Source organism: Nannobrachium achirus (assembly GCF_963921795.1).
Source record: "Nannobrachium achirus genome assembly, chromosome: 15".
NCBI classification, from domain to species: Eukaryota; Metazoa; Chordata; class Actinopteri; order Myctophiformes; family Myctophidae; genus Nannobrachium; species Nannobrachium achirus.
The window spans coordinates 37,324,673-37,346,329 of record NC_137822.1 but is presented as its reverse complement, the minus strand read 5'-3'; the positions used below and the strand labels follow the sequence as shown (position 1 = coordinate 37,346,329).

At 44.4% G+C, this 21,657-nt stretch overlaps 1 protein-coding gene across 2 annotated transcripts in view; it reads left to right on the top strand.

Annotated features, from left to right (window-relative positions):
• Nucleotides 1-17,498: 17,498 nt before the first annotated feature.
• Nucleotides 17,499-21,657, top strand: part of LOC308299290 (uncharacterized protein) — a 10,691-nt gene continuing 6,532 nt past the window's right edge. The window contains exons 1-2 of one of the 2 annotated variants that reach the window (XM_080743036.1): nt 17,499-17,579; nt 20,684-20,777. In XM_080743036.1, coding sequence (XP_080599162.1) covers nt 20,753-20,777 — 25 coding nt within the window. In that variant the 5' untranslated portion in view covers nt 17,499-17,579; nt 20,684-20,752. Of the gene's footprint in view, nt 17,580-20,639; nt 20,778-21,657 lie in introns of both variants that reach the window. The other variant, XM_080743035.1, reaches the window with a different exon arrangement.

Below are 21,657 nucleotides of genomic sequence, written 5' to 3'. Positions count from 1 at the left end.
TCGGGAGGGCTCCCCGACCCGAAATTATTTAGGTTCGGGGGGAGTTCATCCATACTTTCTTAACGGCTAGTGCCGAAGTCGCTTGTAAATATTGGAGGTCCGTGGCATGACAACGTTTGTGGCCGATGAATGAGCATTGCAGGGCGGATACATATTTGACTTGCCCTCGCGCTGCACGCTGAATGACTGGAGGTCCAGTGAGTAGCAGCTCCAGTAGGCAGCAGCACCAGCGGGGTTTCTTCTCTCTCTCTCTCACTCACACTCACAAATGCTCGATCGAGCTGTCAAAAACATTTAATTTACAAGCTCACATTATAGACGTGCCGCCTCCCTTGCTGCATGCATGTCATCACACAGTCACAACTCGTCGTGGAAAACCTATCAACACGGAACACTAGCAATTAGCAAAGTTGTGTTTAAGCACTTCTTTTGTCTTTAAAACGGTCGGCGACGCGTTAGCGATACACGCAGCAAAGGTGTGTGTGTGTGTGTGTGTGTGTGTGTGTGTGTGTGTGTGTGTGTGTGTGTGTGTGTCTAGCGCGCGCGCCTCCCAGCAAGAACCTGACAATGTGTCCGCTCTGCGACGATCAATACACGGCCAGACAAGCATTGGAAGTCGGCGTGCCTCCCTCCCAAACGACCGCTGTTTCATTGGCTTCACAGCCGAGCATATGAACTTGGAGCCGGGATGAATGAATTAGAAGACACCGCTGAGTACCGAAATTAAGTCGGGAGGTCACAACATTTCTCCAGCACCGTGGAGCCGAATTTAGTCGGTTGACGCCCCCCCGAACCGGGGGATGCGAACCATATTTGGGTTCGCCTAGTGCCGAACCGAAATTAGTTAGGCTCCTTATAACGGTATGAATCGACCCATATCCAGCCCAAGAAACCGTAGAAACATAAAATGTACGTCTTAAAATAAATGTATCATGCCTATTGCTAAGGTATGGCAAAGCGTGCGTGCAAGACACCAGTCATGTTGCCATACTTTAGCTTTTTCTGAACTGACGCCACTGACTCTACATAAGGCAAATATTTAACTTTTTACTCTGAAACAATTAGACTGCATGCTGCTTAGCTGTTCAAGTGTGTGTGAACTTTTTGGACTGTGACAGTAATGTAAAGCAGTAATGGTTTAGTGTTAGTAACATTAATGTAGGCAACCCATACTGTTGTGTGTGCTCATAAAAAGAACAATGTGTTCATGATTAATGCCATTTCTTTATTTGTAAAATAGGCCCAAGTAGCATGCCCTCTTTTTAAGTAACTATTTCTTGTCTTTTCCCTTGCATCCCTCTCTTCCTCAAATATACTGTAAGAAACATGTCCAGATGAAGAAGGTCCAGTGGAACCAAGGTATATGTGCCTTGATATTTAACATTGTCTTATATTATTGGCAGACTCTGTATATTTATTACAAAATCATCTTTGCACAGTTTGCAGTGATGTATTTTGAGAAATTCACAATCAACTCTTTACATATATATATATATATATATATATGTGTGTGTGTGTGTGTGTGTGTGTGTGTGTGTGTGTGTGTGTGTGTGTGTGTGTGTGTGTGTGTGTGTGTGTGTGCGTGTGTGTGTGTGTGTGTGTACACACAGTATGTATGTTTGCATATATATGTGTGTGTGTGTGTGTGTGTGTGTGTGTGTGTGTGTGTGTGTGTGTGTGTGTGTGCGTGCGTGCGTGTGTGTGTGTGTGTACACACAGTATGTATGTTTGCATATGTGTGTGTGTGTGTGTGTGTGTGTGTGTGTGTGTGTGTGTGTGTGTGTGTGTGTGTGTGTGCATATATATATATATATATATATATATATATATATATATATATATATATATATATATATATATATATATATATATATATATATACTAACTTGACAATAGAATCAATGTGTTGGTGTCATATATATAAATAGTATACCGGTATGTTTTGATATGATATGATACCTTTGTGTTCTTTCATCATAACATGCCAAGAAGAGCAGAATACATATTGTGTATGTAAATATACTTACAAGTACTGTACAGTTATAGTTCTGTACTTACTAGTGCATTCCTTGGACTGCACATACCGTATAGTCATGCAGAACCATATTGAGCTCTTCATTAAATGGTTGTCTTGTTTTGTATGTAATGGTTGCTGTTGAACAGATCACAATGACTGCATGTGTTCAAAAACTGTGTTCCTCATGCATTTCATATTTGTTAATCCACCCTCCTGTTGAAACATCTTTCCTGTTGTTGGTTGAGTGACAGGTTCTGTCAATCATGGATTATGTACATACCTTGCATGGTGTGTGCTCCAGCCTGTGCCATCGTGGCAAATGTCCTGAGTTACATGATTCATACTCAATTAAGTAAGTACTTTACACACATGTACACAATATAGTTTAGAGTAGACGTACCATTCAGTTACCATGAAGGTCTCATTCCACATGATGACTAATGATTTGTTAAATTGTCTCCCTTTACTGTCTCCAGCAATATCAGTAGTCATTGCCATTGTATTAGATGTCTCGGGGACCATCGTTGGACTGTCATGCTGTTATTCATGCAAGGGGAGAAATCTATTGGCAGCAGGAATTTTCATATTTCTTTCCAGTGAGTCTCCCGTAAGCAACTGCTTTGCGGGGGCACGCTGGTGTAGTCCAGGGGTTTTCAAAGTGGGTGACGGGGCACCCTGGGGTGCCGCGACGGCAGTCCAGGGGTGCCGCGAGGTAATTTGATAATATTTGGAATTTATTTGGACACTTGAAAAAATATTTAGTATCATTTTAAACTTTCAGTACAAAGTTATTGTCAGTCAGTTCTAACCAAAATGGCTATTATCTCAACGTTTTCCTCGTAACATAATCACTAAAATATCGTCACTGTCGGGCAGAAACCTCGTACCTCCATGTTTCAAATGTGTACGTCTTTTGGTAAAGCAAAGCCCTGCTTCATCATACAAGACCGCCGACCTAAGCACACAACGCCTCACGTTGCGAGGCGTTGTGTGCTTGTAGATCTGCTGTTTTCACTAGTTTAGTACATTTTATAGATGATAAATACAAAACAAACGGTTTTGGACATACAAGGTTTCCACCCGACAACGACGATATGCTATAAATATAAGGTGCTGGGAGTGAAAATTATAATGTAGGGGTGCCTCGGATTAAAAAAATATTTATGGGGTGCCCAAAAAGGTTTGGGAACCCCTGGTGTAGTCTGTCGCCTCACAGCTATTCTTCTGTCTGAACTTCAATCTGAACTCAAAGCTATCGTACCCACAGACTTTGTTCATTGCATTAAGATAACCGATGGACCTTGTCTTATAGTAAAAAGCAACCTGCTTAACCTGTTTCAATCCATCCATAACCAATGTATCCAAAACACGTTTCACTCATAATTTATGTGGCATTTCAAGCACTTCATTAATCCTATAAAATAAAAGAGGTTACAGCATGCCTGTTTAACGAGTGGTTCTAGAAACGTTGAGCCTCTTCCGTAGTTATTTGCAACTATAACTCAAAGCTCACAATGGGTCACAGTGCGATTAGTTGTGAGTTTGGAGATCAGATATTTTTGAGGGAGGGCGAGTGCCAAGTTGTGCAGCAGTAGCAGTAGTGCCAATTAAAGGAAATGTCTTAACTCAGTTTGCTTTTGGGGAGCAAGGAAAGGGGAGAAACGCTCTTTAACTGCCAGAGTTAAAACACTGTCTAAAAAGATATTGTAACTCCCGATCTCTCACCTTTCCCAGCTGTCTTTATGGTGGTGCAACAGAGCATGTTTGGTCCCATGTCTGGCTGGGCGGCTGTGTTCATAAACTTGCTTGCAGGTAAGGAAACCCCTAATCGGGAGATAACCGACCGTCACGTCGCATACACAAACTTTAGAAGGCAATCGTAGCCAATCAGGAGGGAATATGGGAAATAGGACAGATCCAATGGGACAGATCCATGTTGATGACATGACTTTTGGAGATGCTTTGCATGATTTTAGGACAAAATCTGTAGGAGCAGTGTCCAAAAATGTGTTTTGCAAAAATCGGCATGATGGTGGCGCTAGAAGAGGGGCATGTGAGAAATGAGGGGTGGAGGTTGTGCAATGTTAAGGAGTGTGCAAAGTTTGGCATGCATGGTTAAGGGCAACGGTGCCCGAGATAAGAGTAGGGCCAAAGTGTGACGTGACGGACAGACCGACTGACGGACAGCCCGTGGAGCTTTTCATAGTAACTGCGACAATAGATTGTTCTATACTGTAAATATAACATATAGAATTGTGCCTTTGTTAGGTCTGTTCAGTATTTCTTCATGTTTATGTTAAAACCTGAAAAGCAATAAAAAGTATTAATCACAAAAAAAATTGAGCGCAGGAAGTCATGACGTAGCTAGTTCAGGAGGGGCGAGCTAAGGGTTGACAGCGCGCCGGGGGGGCGGGGGCCAGCGGCCTCAGCCCCCCCCTTTACCCAGAGTACATTAGACCTAGCTGCACAGCTATAGTCAGTTGCTAAGCTCAACGCTGCCACGGAGGTCGCTGCTACGAGAGCTAATCGCTACACATTTTGCCACGTCGTCGGGAGCTGCTACCAGGCTAGCCAGCCTGCGCGGTCGCTGATCAGTAGATCAATGAGGTTCGCTTTCTATTTTGTCTATTATTTATTACTTCTTAGTCTACTCACCATGTCGGGAAGTTCTCAGTCGGATCCGGAAGAGCCCCAGGGTGAGGGAGAGGAAGTCGAGATGATCCCGGACTCCGGGGTCCCACCAGCTCAGCAGGAGGAACCAGCTACTCCGCGCAGAAGCCCTAGGCTGCATCAGTCGCTGAACCCATCGGAGTGGCCAGTTCACAGGATTCTGGACGAGCTGTATCTGAACGGGTGGTCACCCCCGATGGGGCTCGGCCACGAGGGGCTGTTTCAGTTTATGTGCGCGGCGCGCAAACCAGCCGGTGATCAAGAGCCCCCGGCGGCCAAGGGGAAAGGGCAAGGCAAGGGGAAGAGGCCCGCAAAAGCCGACACCCAGGCTCCACCGAAAAAGAAGAAAGGCGGTGTACCCAGCGGCGTACCCAGCGGCAGCAGCGTACCCAGCGGCAGCGGCGCACCCAGCGGCAGCACTCCTGTCCCCGCCGGCGGCGAGGACGGCTTCGGGGGCAAAGGCGCGAGCATGGAGGTGCTTCTAGCGCTGGCGGACCTGAAGTCCACCTTGTCGGGGATGAACCAGCGCATCCAGCGGCTGGAATACAGCGGCGCAGGCCCGTCCAACGGAGGTCCAGGGCCAAGCGGGGCTCCACCGAGGGACAGCGAGGCTCCCTTCATCCCTCGCAGGAATCTAGGAACCGCAGTCGCGGCGCCAGCAGCGGGGTCTCCGTTCATCTCCCCGGCGGCTGCCATCCCCGAAGCGCTGAGAAGCCAGATTCTCGCAGGTAAATAGCACCGCTTGTTTGGCCCTATTGCTGGCTGGGGTTAAACCGCCGCTAAATATGCTTTAAATGTGTTGGCAGGTCAGGATGTGAATCTGGTCAAGATTCTCTTATGCGCCGCTGAATCCTTGGCAGAGAGGTTCCTCGACTGCGGGGACTTTTCAGTTATTCTGAAGGACAACGATCCTAGATTGTCTAAGTCACTGACATTGGCGGAGTTTAATGTAGCCTTCGGGGTTTATCGCGATACTATGTGCGAGATCTATCAGGAGCGCAGGGCCGAGTTGGACAATTACATGTCCATTATTTCCGACTTAGCTTATACTTATGGGGGAGGACTCTTCTATGAGTATCACAAGAGTTTCTCCTCGAAGGCTGCGATGCACATCCAGCGCTTCAACCAGCGCATCGATTGGTCTGTTCAAGACCTTAGTTTGATTAGCCGACATTTCACGGCGCACCCGCCGCTGTCATGCTTGGTCTGTGACTCACATAGCCACAGGACCGACTTATGCCCCAAGACCAGTGCCCAGAATCCGGCAAGTAAGCCTAAATCCTTCCCGCCCGCTAATCAGCACCCGCAGATGGGGTACGGGCAGTCAGCGAACCCAAGACAGCAGGTGTCGTATGGTCCTACTCGCAATATTCCTTTGTGTATACAGTTTAATGAAAATGTCTGTACATTTCCTAAATGCAAATATATGCATGCTTGCAGTTGGTGCGGGGACAGCCACCCCAAATCTGTGTGTCCCAGGAGGACGAGGCCGGAGTCCAAGAATGGGAAAAAATAAAAAAGATGCATCCCTCAACTCCAGTGGACGTGCCGGCTCTCTCTGCTGCCCTATCAGATCACCCGAACAAATGCTGGGTTAAATATCTGATTACGGGTTTGATTCAGGGGTTTCTAGCGGGGCTTTGTTGGTTGCCTAATGTGTCGCATGTGTGCAATAATCTCAAGTCAGCTCTCGCGGAGCCATCCATAGTGGATTCTCTCCTGGCGAAAGAGAAGGGAAAGGGGCACTTAATAGGTCCGTTCGACGAAGCGCCGTTTGGCGTGTTCAGAGTTAGCCCCATAGGGCTAGCCACTCGGAAATACTCGGGAAAAAAACGCCTCATTTTCGACCTTTCCGCCCCGCATGGTGGCACCGTTCCTAGCATTAACAGTTTAATACCGCTGCCACCGTTTTCTCTCTTTTACGCTTCAGTAGATCAGGCCGCTCAGATGATAAAATCCGCGGGGCAAGGAGCCTGGCTGGCTAAAGCGGACATTGTGGACGCGTTCAAAGTTATGCCGTTACACCCTTCACAATGGCACCTGTTTGGCATTCAATGGCGTTCTAAACTGTATTTTGCGGTAAAGCTAACGTTCGGGTGCCGCAGCAGCCCCCGCATTTTCGACACGCTGTCGGAAGCGCTATGCTGGATCTTGTATAACACGTTTAAACTCCCCTTCGTTCTCCACTTGTTAGACGATTTTCTAACTATTGATTTTGCTAATGCACCGCCCGCTAGAGGTATTGAGACAGTGCGCAAAGTGTTCAATAGTCTCGGAGTGCCGCTCTCCGAAGAAAAAACGGTCGGCCCCTTAACTAGGATCGAATTCTTAGGAATCATGCTGGATAGTGTTCTAATGCAGGCCGCCTTGCCGTTAGAGAAACTCCTAAGAATTAGAGAGATTATTAAGGAAACAGCGGAGGCGCCAGCCGTTTCAAAAAGGGCGCTGCTATCCTTGCTAGGTCACCTTAACTTTGCGATGCGCATTATTCCCCACGGCCGCTCGTTTGTGTCTAGATTAATCGACCTATCAAAGGGAAAAAAGGCTCTCTCAGATATTATTGAATTAGACGAGGGGAGCCGGTCAGATCTCAAGTTCTGGTCACTGTTTCTGGCTCAATGGAACGGAATCTCCTTCTTCTACAATGAGGAAGAGGAGGCCTCCGAAGCCATGCAGTTCTTTACGGACGCGGCCCCCTCCGTCGGGTTCGGGGGATTCTTTAAAGGGGAATGGTTTGCCAGTTCATGGCCAAATGAAATGCTAATGCTACCTCAAGGTTGTAAATCTATTGCATTATTTGAACTGTACCCCATTGTTGTAGCTGCCTCCCTATGGGGAGACAAGTGGGCCCGGAGGAAAATCTCCGTTCGATGCGATAACGAAGCAACAGTTCAAGTTATTAATAAAGGGCGCTCTTCAATTAGCATTATTAATAAATTCGTAAGACGCCTTACCTGGCTAGGCTTGCAGAACAATTTCATCATGCGGGCAGAGTCCATTCCAGGCAAACAAAATCGTATTGCTGACGCTCTGTCCCGTTTAAAGTTCCAGGAATTCCGCATGCTATGTCCGGAGGCCGCAGCCAGAGGCCTGGCGGTTCCACCGTTCGCGGAGATGTCGCTGGATTAATTCAGGAAAGGCCCCTGGTCTCCTTATGGGAGGCCGCAGAGAAATACATGCGTAAGGGCCTTGCCCCAAGCACCATTAAATCCTATGACTCAGCATGGTGGTTTTTCTGCAATTTTTGTGAACGTTTTGCATGTCCCTTGCTTCCCCTCAATATCCCAATGGTGTGTGCGTTCATAGTTCATGCTTTCGAATCTAGGAAGTTACAGGCCGGGTCCATTAAAGCAATTATTTCGGGCATTCAATTCCATCTCCGTTGCCGTGACCCGACGGTACCAAGTATTCTAAGCAACCCAGCCATTCACCTGTTGCTCAACGGCATCAAGAAGGAGCGAACTCAAGGCAATGATAGCCGCTTACCTATCACTATAGCGGTGCTTCACAGGTTGGTGGGGAAATTAAGGGGAGGCCTATTCGCATGGCACATTAATGTCATGTTGGAAGCTGTTCTATTATTCGCCTTCTATGCTTTCCTACGTTGCGGGGAATACACGGCGAGCACCCTGACTTTCGACCCATCTGAGGGCCTCTGCTTTTCTGATTTAGTAATGGAAGATACGCATTATACTGTTTTGCTAAAAAAGTCAAAAACTGATAAATTTAGCGTAGGCACGCCGGTAGTGGTGGCAAAAACTAACTCACTTTTTTGTCACTTCCATGGCGAGATATTTGGCGGTCCGGCCGATGTCAGCTCCTAATGATCCACTGTTTCGCACCACCGAGGGGAGGCCCATGACAAGAGCCTGGTTCGCTGATAAGCTGAAGGCGTTGTGCCAGAGCGAAGGCCTGGCGCCGGCCCTCTACACGCCGCACTCCCTGCGTATCGGAGCAGCAACTTCAGCAGCCCTTCTGGTGCCTTCGGCTACAATCCAGTCCCTGGGTCGATGGTCATCGGCAGCCTATGTGCGTTACATCAGGTTCAGCAGGCCAGAGATTCTCCAAGCTCAGAGGCTCATGAGCAGCCAGGCGACGCTGGAGTGACCGAACCAGCGGTCGATTAAAGACTGATTGCGTCAAGCTGAGAGTAATCAGGGCGCTTCAGGCGGAGCCATGTATACTGTGGGAGGTTTTCTTCCCTAGCAAAGCAAGGTGGTCGGGGGTGGTAGAATATTAAAAAGGGCTGCATAAATCATGTATAAAAAATATAAAATGCATAAAAATAAAAAATAAAAAATAAAATGTATATAAATTAATAAAGTATTCTGGGTGCTGGGCGCAATGTTTTGTATGCTTAGATAGGTTAGTTTAGTTATATGCGCTTCTGGTCACAGCAGTGTCCAAGCTGTTAGGCCCGCGGAAACAAATCATCCTCACCGATGATTAGGAGCCTTATGGATTCTAAAGCATTGCGTGTTTTGGGGGGGGACCCGCGTGGGTCCTTTCTTTGGGGGTATCGGATCATGTGTCCACGGAGAGCTTAATTCACGATATAACGTTATATATATCGTGACCCGCGGTACACTGATCCGATGGTAGAATCCATATGCCACTCCTAGGTTCCGCTTGAAGTTTAGATAGTGCTGCATTTATCCATGCTTGCTGCTTATTCCATTATTCTATCTGCTGCTCATGTCATTAGTTGCTGCTGTATTTGCTGCTTATCTCTATGTGCTATATTGCTGCTTGTATGCCTTCATTCTTGTCAATAAAGCCCATTCAACCTAATGGTCGTCCCTCCTGAAATTGAGCGCAGGAAGTCATGACGTAGCTAGTTCAGGAGGGGCGAGCTAAGGGTTGACAGCGCGCCGGGGGGGCGGGGGCCAGCGGCCTCAGCCCCCCCCTTTACCCAGAGTACATTAGACCTAGCTGCACAGCTATAGTCAGTTGCTAAGCTCAACGCTGCCCCACCGCCATCCCCAGCGTCCACCTCAATGGATTATGCTTATCCCCGCTGGGGGTATCGGATCATGTGTCCACGGAGAGCTTAATTCACGATATAACGTTATATATATCGTGACCCGCGGTACACTGATCCGATGGTAGAATCCATATGCCACTCCTAGGTTCCGCTTGAAGTTTAGATAGTGCTGCATTTATCCATGCTTGCTGCTTATTCCATTATGCTATCTGCTGCTCATGTCATTAGTTGCTGCTGTATTTGCTGCTTATCTCTATGTGCTATATTGCTGCTTGTATGCCTTCATTCTTGTCAATAAAGCCCATTCAACCTAATGGTCGTCCCTCCTGAAGTGCACTTGTCGATGCACTTGTGTGCATCCATGACTGAACAACACCGACTTCTGTCTGTTGCAGCTCTTCTTGACATTTCTGCCTACATAATAAAGAGAAGGACTTACCGGTACCAACCCTAGAGGAGACAACCAAACAACACAAGCACCTCGCTGAAATGGAAGCCATGAGACAAGCGGGACTCTTCTTAATTTAAGTTTGATTGATTGATTGATTGAAGACTTTATTAGAAGTTTGCATAGGAAAAGGTACAGTTTCATGACGGTACAGTTCACTGGTACAAGGTCTACTAAAAGGAGATCCATGAAAAGACTAAGCTTATTTCCACAGGAAACCATTAAAGTATCTCATATAACATTGAATGACAGACGAATAGAACACAGTACTATGCAGTAGATATGTAAAGAAAAAAAAATGAGAGAACAAAAAAAGAAAACATACAGTAAGTCTAAACAAACAGTAAGTATATACAAAGAAGGGGCAGGGGAGGGTAGGGTTGGGCTAGGTTAGTTTTTTTTTTACCAGTTGCGAACGGCTGCTGCCTGTTAGTGGTTTTTCAGGGTAATTTTAAAGGATGCTAGTGATCCACACTCCTTTATGGCCTTCGGTAAGGCTTTCCACATTTTGGTGGTATAGCAGAAAAATGAGTTTGACCCTTTGTTGGTTTTGACTCTGGGTTGGAAGTGATCTGTAGCGCTGCCTCTGGTGTTGTAATTATGGACATCCTTAATGTTTATAAAGTATTTTGACAGGTACTTAGGTATCATAGTGGTGTAGTGTATCTTGTACACCAGGCCCATTGCAAGTTGCTGTACTCTGTCATCTACTCTGAGCCACCCCACTCTTAACTGGTGAGTAGCAGTGAGGTGAGTCTGATAGGGAAGGTTAAGCAGGACCCTAATTAGTTTATTTTGGGCTGTTTGGAGTTTAGTTTTAAGGGCTTGAGGGGCGTCACGATACCATACGTGAACTCCGTAGTCAAAGAGGGGCTGGATTATTGCACCAGCTATGGTCTTCAGTGTGTTGAAATTGACCATTGGGGCGATCCTCTGTAGGAAACGAGTTCGTTGGTTGATTTTATTTATTACTTTAGAAGTCATCTTTTCGCTGGAAAGATTAGCTTCAAGGATACATCCTAAGTAAGAGATTTCGTTTTTTCGTGTTATGACCTTGTCACCCACTTTGATTGTGAAGTTTCGACTTTTTTGAGGTTATGATTTGATCCAAAGAGGATGGACTCAGTTTTTCCCAAGTGAATTGATAATTTGTTGTCGTTAAGCCATGTGCAGATCTTGCTTAGTTCAGAGTTAAGTGTCTTTTCAACCTGCAAGTGGTCCTTGCCGAGACTAGGAGAGCCGAGTCATCCGCGAACAGGAACAGGTTGCAGTCGCAAGCAGATGCCATGTCGTTCACGTATATTAGGAACAACAGAGGCCCCAGTATGCTACCTTGAGGAACACCACAGCTTACTGGGAGGGGGGGGGGGGGGGGACACAGGGTACGTTAATTTCCACCACCTGTTCCCTCCCCACCAGGTAAGATTGCATCCAACTCACTGCTGCGTCTCAAGGATGTTTCTAGGGTTAAGGTAACCCTTGTCGTGTAAACCCTGTACTGTTTAAAAAACAAAGAAAAAAGTTCACTTATGATAATAACAAGACAGAGAAAGTGTGTTCTAGTTGACTGTTGCATATACAGACAGGTCTGTGTAGAAACGTGGGCCAATTAATGTCACTCAATACCTTAAATTATTGCATTTCGTACTTAAAATAATAAACACATGAAATTCACATCATCTTCTTTCTCTCTTTTTGCAAAAACAATAGCCTACATTCTTAGAACACAACAATTATTGCGACCGTCAGGGAGCAGTTTACTGTGGCAACAGTCTGTTGTTGCTGGTCTGTTAGTGTACGTTAGCAACCACCTTAGCAACCATGGTTTTACCCTAGCAACCAACTGTTTACCCTAGCAACCAACTGTTTACCATAGCAACCATGTTTTTTTACCCTAGCAACCAACTGGGCATAAAAGGGATTCTGTTAGGGATCTCCATATATGGGCATAAAAGGGATTCTGTTAGGGATCTCCATATATGGGCATAAAGGGATTCTGTTAGGGATCTCCATATATGGGCATAAAAGGGATTCTGTTAGCTGTTAGTGATCTCCATATATGGGCATAAAAGGGATGCTGTTAGGGATCTCCATATATGGGCATAAAAGGGATTCTGTTAGGGATCTCCATATATGGGCATGAAAGGGATTATGTTAGGGATCTCCATATATGGGCATAAAAGGGATTGTATCCCAGATGATGCCCTGTACTTGGGATTTGTTGATGTAAATGTTCACATAGAGTGTAATAATTGGTAAAACAAACTTTTGGCCTATTTGTGGAGATAAGCGACCAACGGTCGCTTATCTCCCGATTAGGGAGTCTTACTGGTTATAGCCTATATTTTTTCACAGTCATCTCAGTTGGCACTGTTACCCCCGCGACCCGATTCCGAAATAAGCGGTTGAAGATGGATGGATGTTAATTTAATGTTTTGTTCTTTGTTTGTTCCAGAAACGTAGATATTTAATGTATCAGTCAGTTGTTTACATTATGATGCCAGCAGCAATGTGTCCTGGTGACGGAGTTGGGTTTATTCACAGCATTAATAAAGCAAGCCTCTGTTTTTATTCCAGTCTTTGTCGCCCTCAAGTGGACACAGTCTGTACTGTACACACTGCACGTCCAAATTGGGCCCAAGCGTCAATATTTTGTGTGGCCACCATTACTTTCCAGCTCTGCCTTAACCCTCTTGGGCATGGAGTTCACCAGCTCACAGGTTGACCTGCTAAGTGTTGTTGTCAAGCGACGTGCGCACAATGTCATTAAAATAGCGTCAAAGAATTCACCTTACAGGCAGCAGCCGTTCGCAACTGGTAAAAAACCTAGCCCAACCCTACCCTCCCTGCCCCTTCCTTGTATAGACCTATACTTGTATACTTGTATATTCCTTGTATATACTTACTGTTTGTTTAGATTTACTGTATATTCCTTGTATATAGACCTACTTACTGTTTGTTTAGATTTACTGTTTTCTTTTCTTTTTTCCCCCCCTTTTCTTTACATATCTAGCCTACTGCATAGTACTGTGTTCTATTTGTCTGTCATTCAATGTTATATGAGATACTTAAATGGTTTCCTGTTGAAATAAGCTTAGTCTTTTCATGGATCTCCTTTTAGTAGACCTTGTACCAGTGAACTGTACCGTCATGAATCTGTACATTTTCCTATGCAAACTTCTAATAAAGCCTTCAATCAATCAATCAAACCAGTACAACACTGGTCATGAGGTCAAAATTGGTGTCAGATCCTCTCTTGGTGTCTAAGTGAGACATGACCTTTAACATGATCTAAATGTCTCAATAGAAGAGACCTTGTTATCAGGGGCGTTTGGGTATGGCAGGGGTATGCGTATGCAATTGCCATATACCCTGGGTCCAGGGGGGGAAATAAAAGTTACTTTTAAATATAAATCCATGAATGTCTCTTTGTCTATCTGTGCTGGTTATTATGTTGTTAAATGACAGTAAAATAACTACAAATGCAACATGGTCACTTTAACAAGGTATTATAATTATATTCTCCACACTTGTATTCTCCCCATCTTGACAAAATGGTACATTCCCAGGTCAGCTGCACAGGTGCAATTCATTATTGTTAATTGTGGCACGTGGCCTGTTGCTAAGGTATGGCAACATGACTGTGGTGTCTTGCACACGCGCAAAGGTGCGCGTGCAAGACACCAGTCATGTTGCCATACCTTAGCTTTTTCTGAACTGACGCCACTGCTTGTTATGGGTTCCTACTTTAAAAGATATGTTCTCCCTGTGTCTCCTAGAGTAGGTTGGTATCCTCACAAAAAAAACATGCAGTGATCCTGGTCTCTATGCTGCCTACCCCTGGCCCTCCGGGCGCCTGATGGAGGGGAAAGGAACTGGTTGGAATAATGTGTTCCTTCCACGCGCTACGTCCAACCGGGGAAACTTCCCCCATCAGGTGAAAAGAAGCTACTTGGACTCCTCATGCAAAGGAAGGCAGGAGGTCAGTCTGTTGTCTCCCCAGGATGGCAGAGGGAATGTAGTGCCCAGGATCACATTAGATAATTGACACCGGGTGAAAAATGGGTTACAAAATCGTGGGATAAAAAAAAAGAGAGATTTAAAAAATGAATCTAACATGGATGGATTCAGAATAATTAAAAACCCCTAGTTTGACCCCTCACATGCTACTAAGAAGACGCCAGAGAACATGCAGCACACCACAACGCACACAAACGCCACGAGAGAACGCAGAGGAAACGTAGCCAGAACGACAGCCAGCCGAAAGAGAGAGAGAGACAGAACAGCAGTGATGCCGTGGCGCTTCTCCATCAAGGTGAACAGAGTGAAAGAGGGGAAGCCAAATCCATGCAGAGGGGCCAAGTTAAGACATGCCCCTCTTTCAAGCTAAGTGCCCCTCTATGACCCGTGACAATCAATCTGGGAACCCATCGTCAAAGAAGAAAGGGCGACACCTATCGGTCGGCCTCTCTTAGCGTTCTCTGAGGCTGTTCTTGAGAGACTACCCAGATATGGGCTGTCTTGACCATCTCTCTTGGCCATAATATGGATTCTGTTAGTGTGGTATGTGGACGATGTGGCCTCATGGGCATTCCCATATGAAGTCCTGTTAGATATGGGCTTAATATTGATGACATCAGGGAACTCCATATATGGGCATAAAAGGGATTTACAGTGAAACCAGAGCGTGATGTCAGCATGAGCGTGATGTCAGAGTGTGTCAGCATGTGCTGATTCACATACTAAACTGCAACCTTCGGTCGCACTCGCAACTAATCTTGTAAATCCCAATCTCTCACCTTTCTCAGCTGTTTTACAGCTGGTGGCCATGAGCTATACCAATGATGATGGCTGCAGCTACTTCCCCGTGGTTTGTGGACTAGGCTGGGGGGCTGTGTTCATGACCTGGCTTGCAGGTAAGGATGGAGAAAACCCATGGACACACTGCTCTCCTAGGGTGATAATCTGAACCTGGGCAGCCATACATTATTGTGCTTAAAGTTTATCCACATTATGCTGACTTGAGTTTCACTCAGGACTTTATGAGATTAGAGCACATACCGTAATCAGAATATTGCGTTAATATGAAGTCAGGACTCAGGACAAAATAATTCAAACACATTAGATGACACAATACTAACATATGAAAGTCCTTTTAGATGACGCCTGATCATTCAGTAGAAATAACTCTTCAGCTAGAACTGTCTAGATTGTAAAAGTCAAGTTCTATACTGTAAATGTTGAGTATCACTTGTGCCCGTCTGTGCATCCATGGCTGAGCACCTCCGCCTTCTGTCTGTTGCAGCTATCCTTTACACTGGTTCCTACATAATAAAGAGAAGGACTGTCCAACACTAGAGGGAGACAACCACCCAATACTTTCTTCTTTTAGGATAAAGAGGACAGCACCACAAGGTTTGGGAAACAGCTCTAGGCCACTGTGTCTGACTCTCTCTCTCTTTGGTCTCTACATGAAACGTTTGGGAACCACTGCTCTAGGCATTCATGAGAACGGCAGCATGTTCATGACTTTCGTATTGGCCTCATTTCCTAGAGTGAATGCCTGCCACCTGGATAGGAATAAATCATTTTAACCTATTGTAATGTTTACCATAACCTCACTGGCTTCATTTAGGAGCATTTTAAAAGTATGTTTAACATGTTATCAAGCAAACATGGCCGTTTTCAATAAAGTTTCTCTTCGAATGTGTCTGTCGAACATGGCCTATCATTTTGTTATTAACCTGCTGTTATTTTATCTTAAAGGAAAATAAACAATGAGAGAGATTTACCTTGGAAACTATTAAGGATAAGGTCAACATGCAACAATTACATTGTATCATTTTGAACCGCTGCTTAGTATAAAACAAGCTTGTAAATACCTGTTCTAATTTGATTCAGTAGTAGACTACTACTCTATATCCTTTTGTTCAACGATGCTGCGGCAGTTTCTTTGAACATTGTCTCTATACAAAATCAATGTGTCTGTGGCCGTGTTGTTCGATAAAAGCATAGCCCACCCTATAATGTATGCACGTGCGTGCTGCTTGAGCAGTGAGTGCTGTGTCCAGTGTGGTCCAGTCCGGTTTGCTGTGTGCTCATGTTAAGAACAACACCTACACATTGATGTATTATACTGTACACTGGAGCCTGCCCATCACAATGTGGGATTTGTGGGACGCAAGAAAAGTCATGGAAATGTGGGTCTGTCCCACGCGAAGCGGGACATCTGGTCACCCTACGACCTTTTTATAGAACAATGTCCAGTTCTACCGACTGATCCTGGTACTCCGGTGTGTCTACACACCTTAGTACTCAGCTTGAAGACAGGGATCTCATCAAACTCCTCTGTATTGAGTGAGTCATACAGTACTTCAAGGAACAAGAATTAGCTGTCAGAACCCTCGCTAAAAACCCCAGGACAAAAATCCACTCGTCCTCGTCCCACCCCTCCTGGCCCCCAAACTTTGGAATAAACTCCCTGTCACACTTAGAACAACAGACTCAAGCCCCTATCATAGTAGGCACCGCGGTGATAAGCTATCCACCGCGGTGTAGTTCTTTTAAGTCATAAAACTACAACATTACGTCATTACTCGCGGTGAAGAGCTATCCACCGTGAACCCCGACACATCTATGTTTTTATTATCAGACAGATCAGCCCATCACCCCGTTCACTGATTGGTCGATGAAGACCAGTCAGTCACAGTGATAGGACTTCACCGTGACTGACTATGATGGCCCCCACTTGTTTTCTCACTTTAGGTGGATAGCTTATCACCTTCACCCTGGACTAGTGGACCACCCTAGTGAATAGCTCTTCACCCTGGACTCTGATAGAGGCTTCACTCCCTAGCTTCCGCCGTTGCCTAAAGACTCACCTCTTCAGACTCCACCTAAGCCCAAAGCACTCGCCTACCCTCAATGACCATACATGAAAGCTATATAGCATATCTCTCTAGGTTTTATATAATTTTTTTTACTGATTAGGTGCTTGGTCTACCTACGTTATTTCTGTCTAGATTGATATTTCTATGAATGATGTATTATTGTTGAAGTATTGATGTATTTCCTTGCTTATCGAATTGATGCCTATTGTAACCTTGCTTATTGTAAGTCGCTCTGGATTAAGACTAAGAGCATCTCTAAATTGTAAATTAGCTAGATTCTTCAACCCAGCTCACTCCCAGGACAGGCCCACTTCGTAAAAAAAAAAAAAAAGGGCCCAAATGTCTTGCCATCCACTTTGTCTGCCTCGCTTCCTGCTCCAATCCATGCCCCGCTAGAGTCACGTGTTGCATCGTAACCTGACACCAAACATCTGGGAGCCATTCCCATGTTTTCATGCTGTACAGTAGTAGTACTGTAGTTGATCTTGAGCATGCAGGGATAGGTCCTCACATGCCTTTTAAATGCGTCCATGATTCAAGAACGACTTTCTCTTTCAACTTCTGCAGAAGGTAGAATGTCTTGATTCATCTGCATGTGAAGTTTATGTGTTATTACATTGTATATGACTAAGACTAAGTATGCAATGTGCTACTTACTGTAAGTAGGCCTACTAAGATAACAGCTTATTATTGTTTTAAGACCCACAGTTCATATTCTGTACTTACACTGACCAGATGGCAGGACGTGCAGAGAATGTTAGAGAGGCAGGGGCTGAAATTTCTAAAAGGGCTTTTTGGTGAAAATCTCGAACATAGCAGACCTCCAAACTCGAGCTTGGGGGTCGGCTATTTTCTACACAGAGAGGGCTATTCTTTCAACATGAGATGCTTCATTCAAGTTCAGGAAAGTTCGGACAACGAAATTCACTTGAATGCTGCTTTAAGGCATGTCATGTAAAGGTGGCATTTGCATTCCTTTCGCCATAGTGAAAACTGCATTCGTGGTCTGAAGAGGGCACTTTTTAACAGACAGATAAAAGGGCAGGGGCTCAAGCCCCCTTTGATATCTATGTGTGCACGTGCCTGCTAGATGGACATTTATGAAAGCTTATCAAAGTGTTTGAGGATGTCAGTGACAGCGCCCTTATATTAGAGAAATCACCATGATGGAAAGTGAACATATTGTTTTCCGGCTCAGGCTCTTAAATGTGGATGTGAATGGTCCCATAACATGTAGAGGCTTGGGGAAATGATCCATTCTAGAACAGTGCGCGATTCCGCCGATCTGCACTCTGCATTGTGATATAATCCATTACAGCCTTAATTTAGTCTTGGTTTATTGTTGATCTTTTTCCCCCAATGTATTCAACTGCCTGTGTAATGATGCTGTGTGAGCTACATTCAAAGGCTAGGCTACAGTATACTGTATATATCGCCATCCCTATCAGTATTGCCAGTTATTGCGAGAGAAACAAGCAACCAGGTCTATAAAAACAATCCCAAAAGAAGCAACTAGGCTGCATGCACCTTAAACCTATACATCAGATATTTGAAAATAGCAGATTACAAGCTCACAATGCATTGTGATGTGACACTTTGTGAGCTTGTAGATCTCCTATTTTCAAAAGAATTTCTTGAAGACATTTTTAAAAAATGTGAATATTTTGAATTCACAGATCGTGCATGGGGGGTCCCTGGCACAACACATACATAATAATATGGGGGCCCTTGTCATGAAAATGTTTTAAACAGCCATGCAGCAAGACCAAATAAGCAACTATACAAGCCCAACGTCGCTTCTAATATGTGGACATGGCAACAACACTCTGTGAGTGAGGTTGTGAGTGAGGCTGGGCAACATGATGTCATTAGGAAAGAATGTTGTGGGCTGGGTCTAATAGTGGATATAATACTAATCTAATAATGGATACCAGGAATGGGGGGGGGAGGGCATAGCCCAACCCCCCTAAGCCCTCCTCCCCACAAACCCAATTGTGATGAAAAGTATTTATGGAATACATACGTATGTGAAAGACAGTCGACTGACTTCTATGTAAACCATACCATAAAATCATTATGACACTACGCTGGAAAGTGTCTTCACTCTTCAGCCTCACAAAAACCCTATCCGATCACCTACAGTACACAGATTTGGGTTAATTTGCTATTAAATGCCTTGATGTCATATTTGACCATAGGCCTATCACTGCCTATCATGTTGTCATTAACCTGCTGTAGGGGATACTTTTTGTTATTTTAACAGGCTTAAATACATATCTTGCAGGAAAATAAACAATAAGAAATATTTATAACAGAAAGTCAACTATTGAGAGGGTAGGTTCAAAATGCTACAATTACATTGTTTCATTTTCAACTGTTGCTTTTAATGCAAGCTTGTGAATAACTGTGTGTTCTAACTTGATTCTGCAGTAGACTACTCCATCTCTTTTTGTACATCAACGATGCTGCAGCAGTCTTTGAACATTGTCTGTCAACAGAATCAATGTGTCCATGACGGCGTTGTTCAATAAAAGTATAGCCCAGTGCCCACCCTATAATTTATTCACCTGTGTGTGCTCATGTTAAGAGCTTCAGCAACAACCAGCTCACTGATTTATCACTGTACTGGAGCCTGCCAGTCACAATGTGGGACAGCGTCTCACTTTGTGGGGACGCAAGAAAAGGCATGTGGGACTGTACCACACAAAAGGGGACATCTGGTCAGTGGTCACCCTGTTTATAGAACCAATGTCCAGTTCTACCAACTGATCCCAGTACAGCTGATACTGACAAGTGACAACGCAACACCTGGTTATAGTCTACCTTAGTAGCCTACTTAATCATGAAACTCCTCTGTATTGAGTCGTACTTGAAAGGGAATACCACTCATTTTCAACATTGAATTATGTATAATATTAATATACCTTGGAGTTGTGTGGAAATAAGAACAATTTCCCTCTTTCTGTGTTGCCTATAACTGGAGGATTCAGAGTGTACTTTGCAAGTGTACTTTGCAAGCAACAACTCCAAGGTACCGGTATATTAATGACAGTTCAATGTTGAATACAGTATGAGTGGTATTCCCCTTTAAGGGAGCAGGACTTGCCCTCGTGTTCCACCTGTGTGGAAACCAGTATTGTCAATGTCACCCACATATTCATGGAACTGTTTTTTGATTGGCAGACGTTATGAAACAAGGGAATGAACAATAGGGGTTCCCCGAAGAGATGGCTACGTTTTTGGTCAAAATGGTCAAAGGTCATGGTCACAATTGAAAAGAAGGACTGACTGCAAAATATGTCGAGAACAGATGGCCAGACTTTCATGAAAATGTGTCTTCAGAGATATTTGATGTTTAAAAACTTAGAAATGATTTGAGGGCAGGGTTTGCAGGGATATACCGATATAGGAACGTTTATCCACGTAAAAACTGTGTAAACTGTGTCAATCGACCCATTGTAACTTATGTGCCGGGCATAATGCTTTATTAGCTGAAGACTAGTTTTATTTTGTTAGTTTGTTGGGTTCCCACTTCCCACATATCCAATGTAACATACTGAATGTGTTACAGCACACGTTTTTTGGCAATTTCATGATAACGTTTAACAAAACTGTGGGCATCCTGTGCAGGAAGCCAGGAACTCATGTCCCTCCCACCCTTCCTGTTATTAAAGGGGTTGGTGTGTGAGAGTGAGCAGAGCCATTGCCTAGAAACCAACAAGGAAACCGACTGATGGACCAGCATGATTACTGAACCTGGAACGATGGGTGAGTTGCACTGGTCTGTATTGGTCTATACTGCTTCATACCGGTCTATACTGGGCCATGCTGGTCTGCACTGGTCTATACTGGTTCATACTGGTTTATGCTGGTTCATACATATCTATACCTGTGGTTCTCAGCCTGTGGTCCTGGGCCCACTGGTAGACCATAAGGATGTTGCAAGTGGGACCCCGAATAATTGGCAAAATATTGAGATTCTATTGATAATATAACATAAAAAAATAAATAAACAAATAAATTAATAGTTAAAAGTGTTGTGTGTAGGCTCTCCTCCCATGTCTTGCAATTATTGTGTATTATGTCCGTTAAACAGAAGACAATAGAAGTCGGGGGCAAAGAAGAAGAAACATACGTTTACCAACATAATTCTGCATGTGCGCGTAGGCATATAATCTGCGTATGTGTTATCTGCTTGTTGCATGGTTGTGTCTGTTGGCTTGGCTGATAAGTTGCTAAGGGGATGTCATTGAATACACATTGAATAATTGTTGAGGACTACGTTAAAGGAGTAGTTCACCCAAAAAATACTTATTTTCTATCAATTACACACCCCGTGAAGCCTTGAATTCGTGGAGATTTTTGTTGTTGTTTTTGTCACATTCCTAAACCAATAATTTGATGATACTGTAATAATAAATAAGCTCATCTATCCGGTAGGACACTATTTGTGTCTCCTACCGGATAGACCACTGGTAATCAAATTATTGGCTTTGGAATTCAACAAAACCCAAATAAATCTCCATGAATTGAATGCTTAAAGTTTTGGGTGAACTACTCCTTTAAACGGAATGATATGAAATACTATAGGTATAGTAACTGAAGTTGGGTTGCACCCTCTGAGAAGGCAATATTTGTGAATGGATGA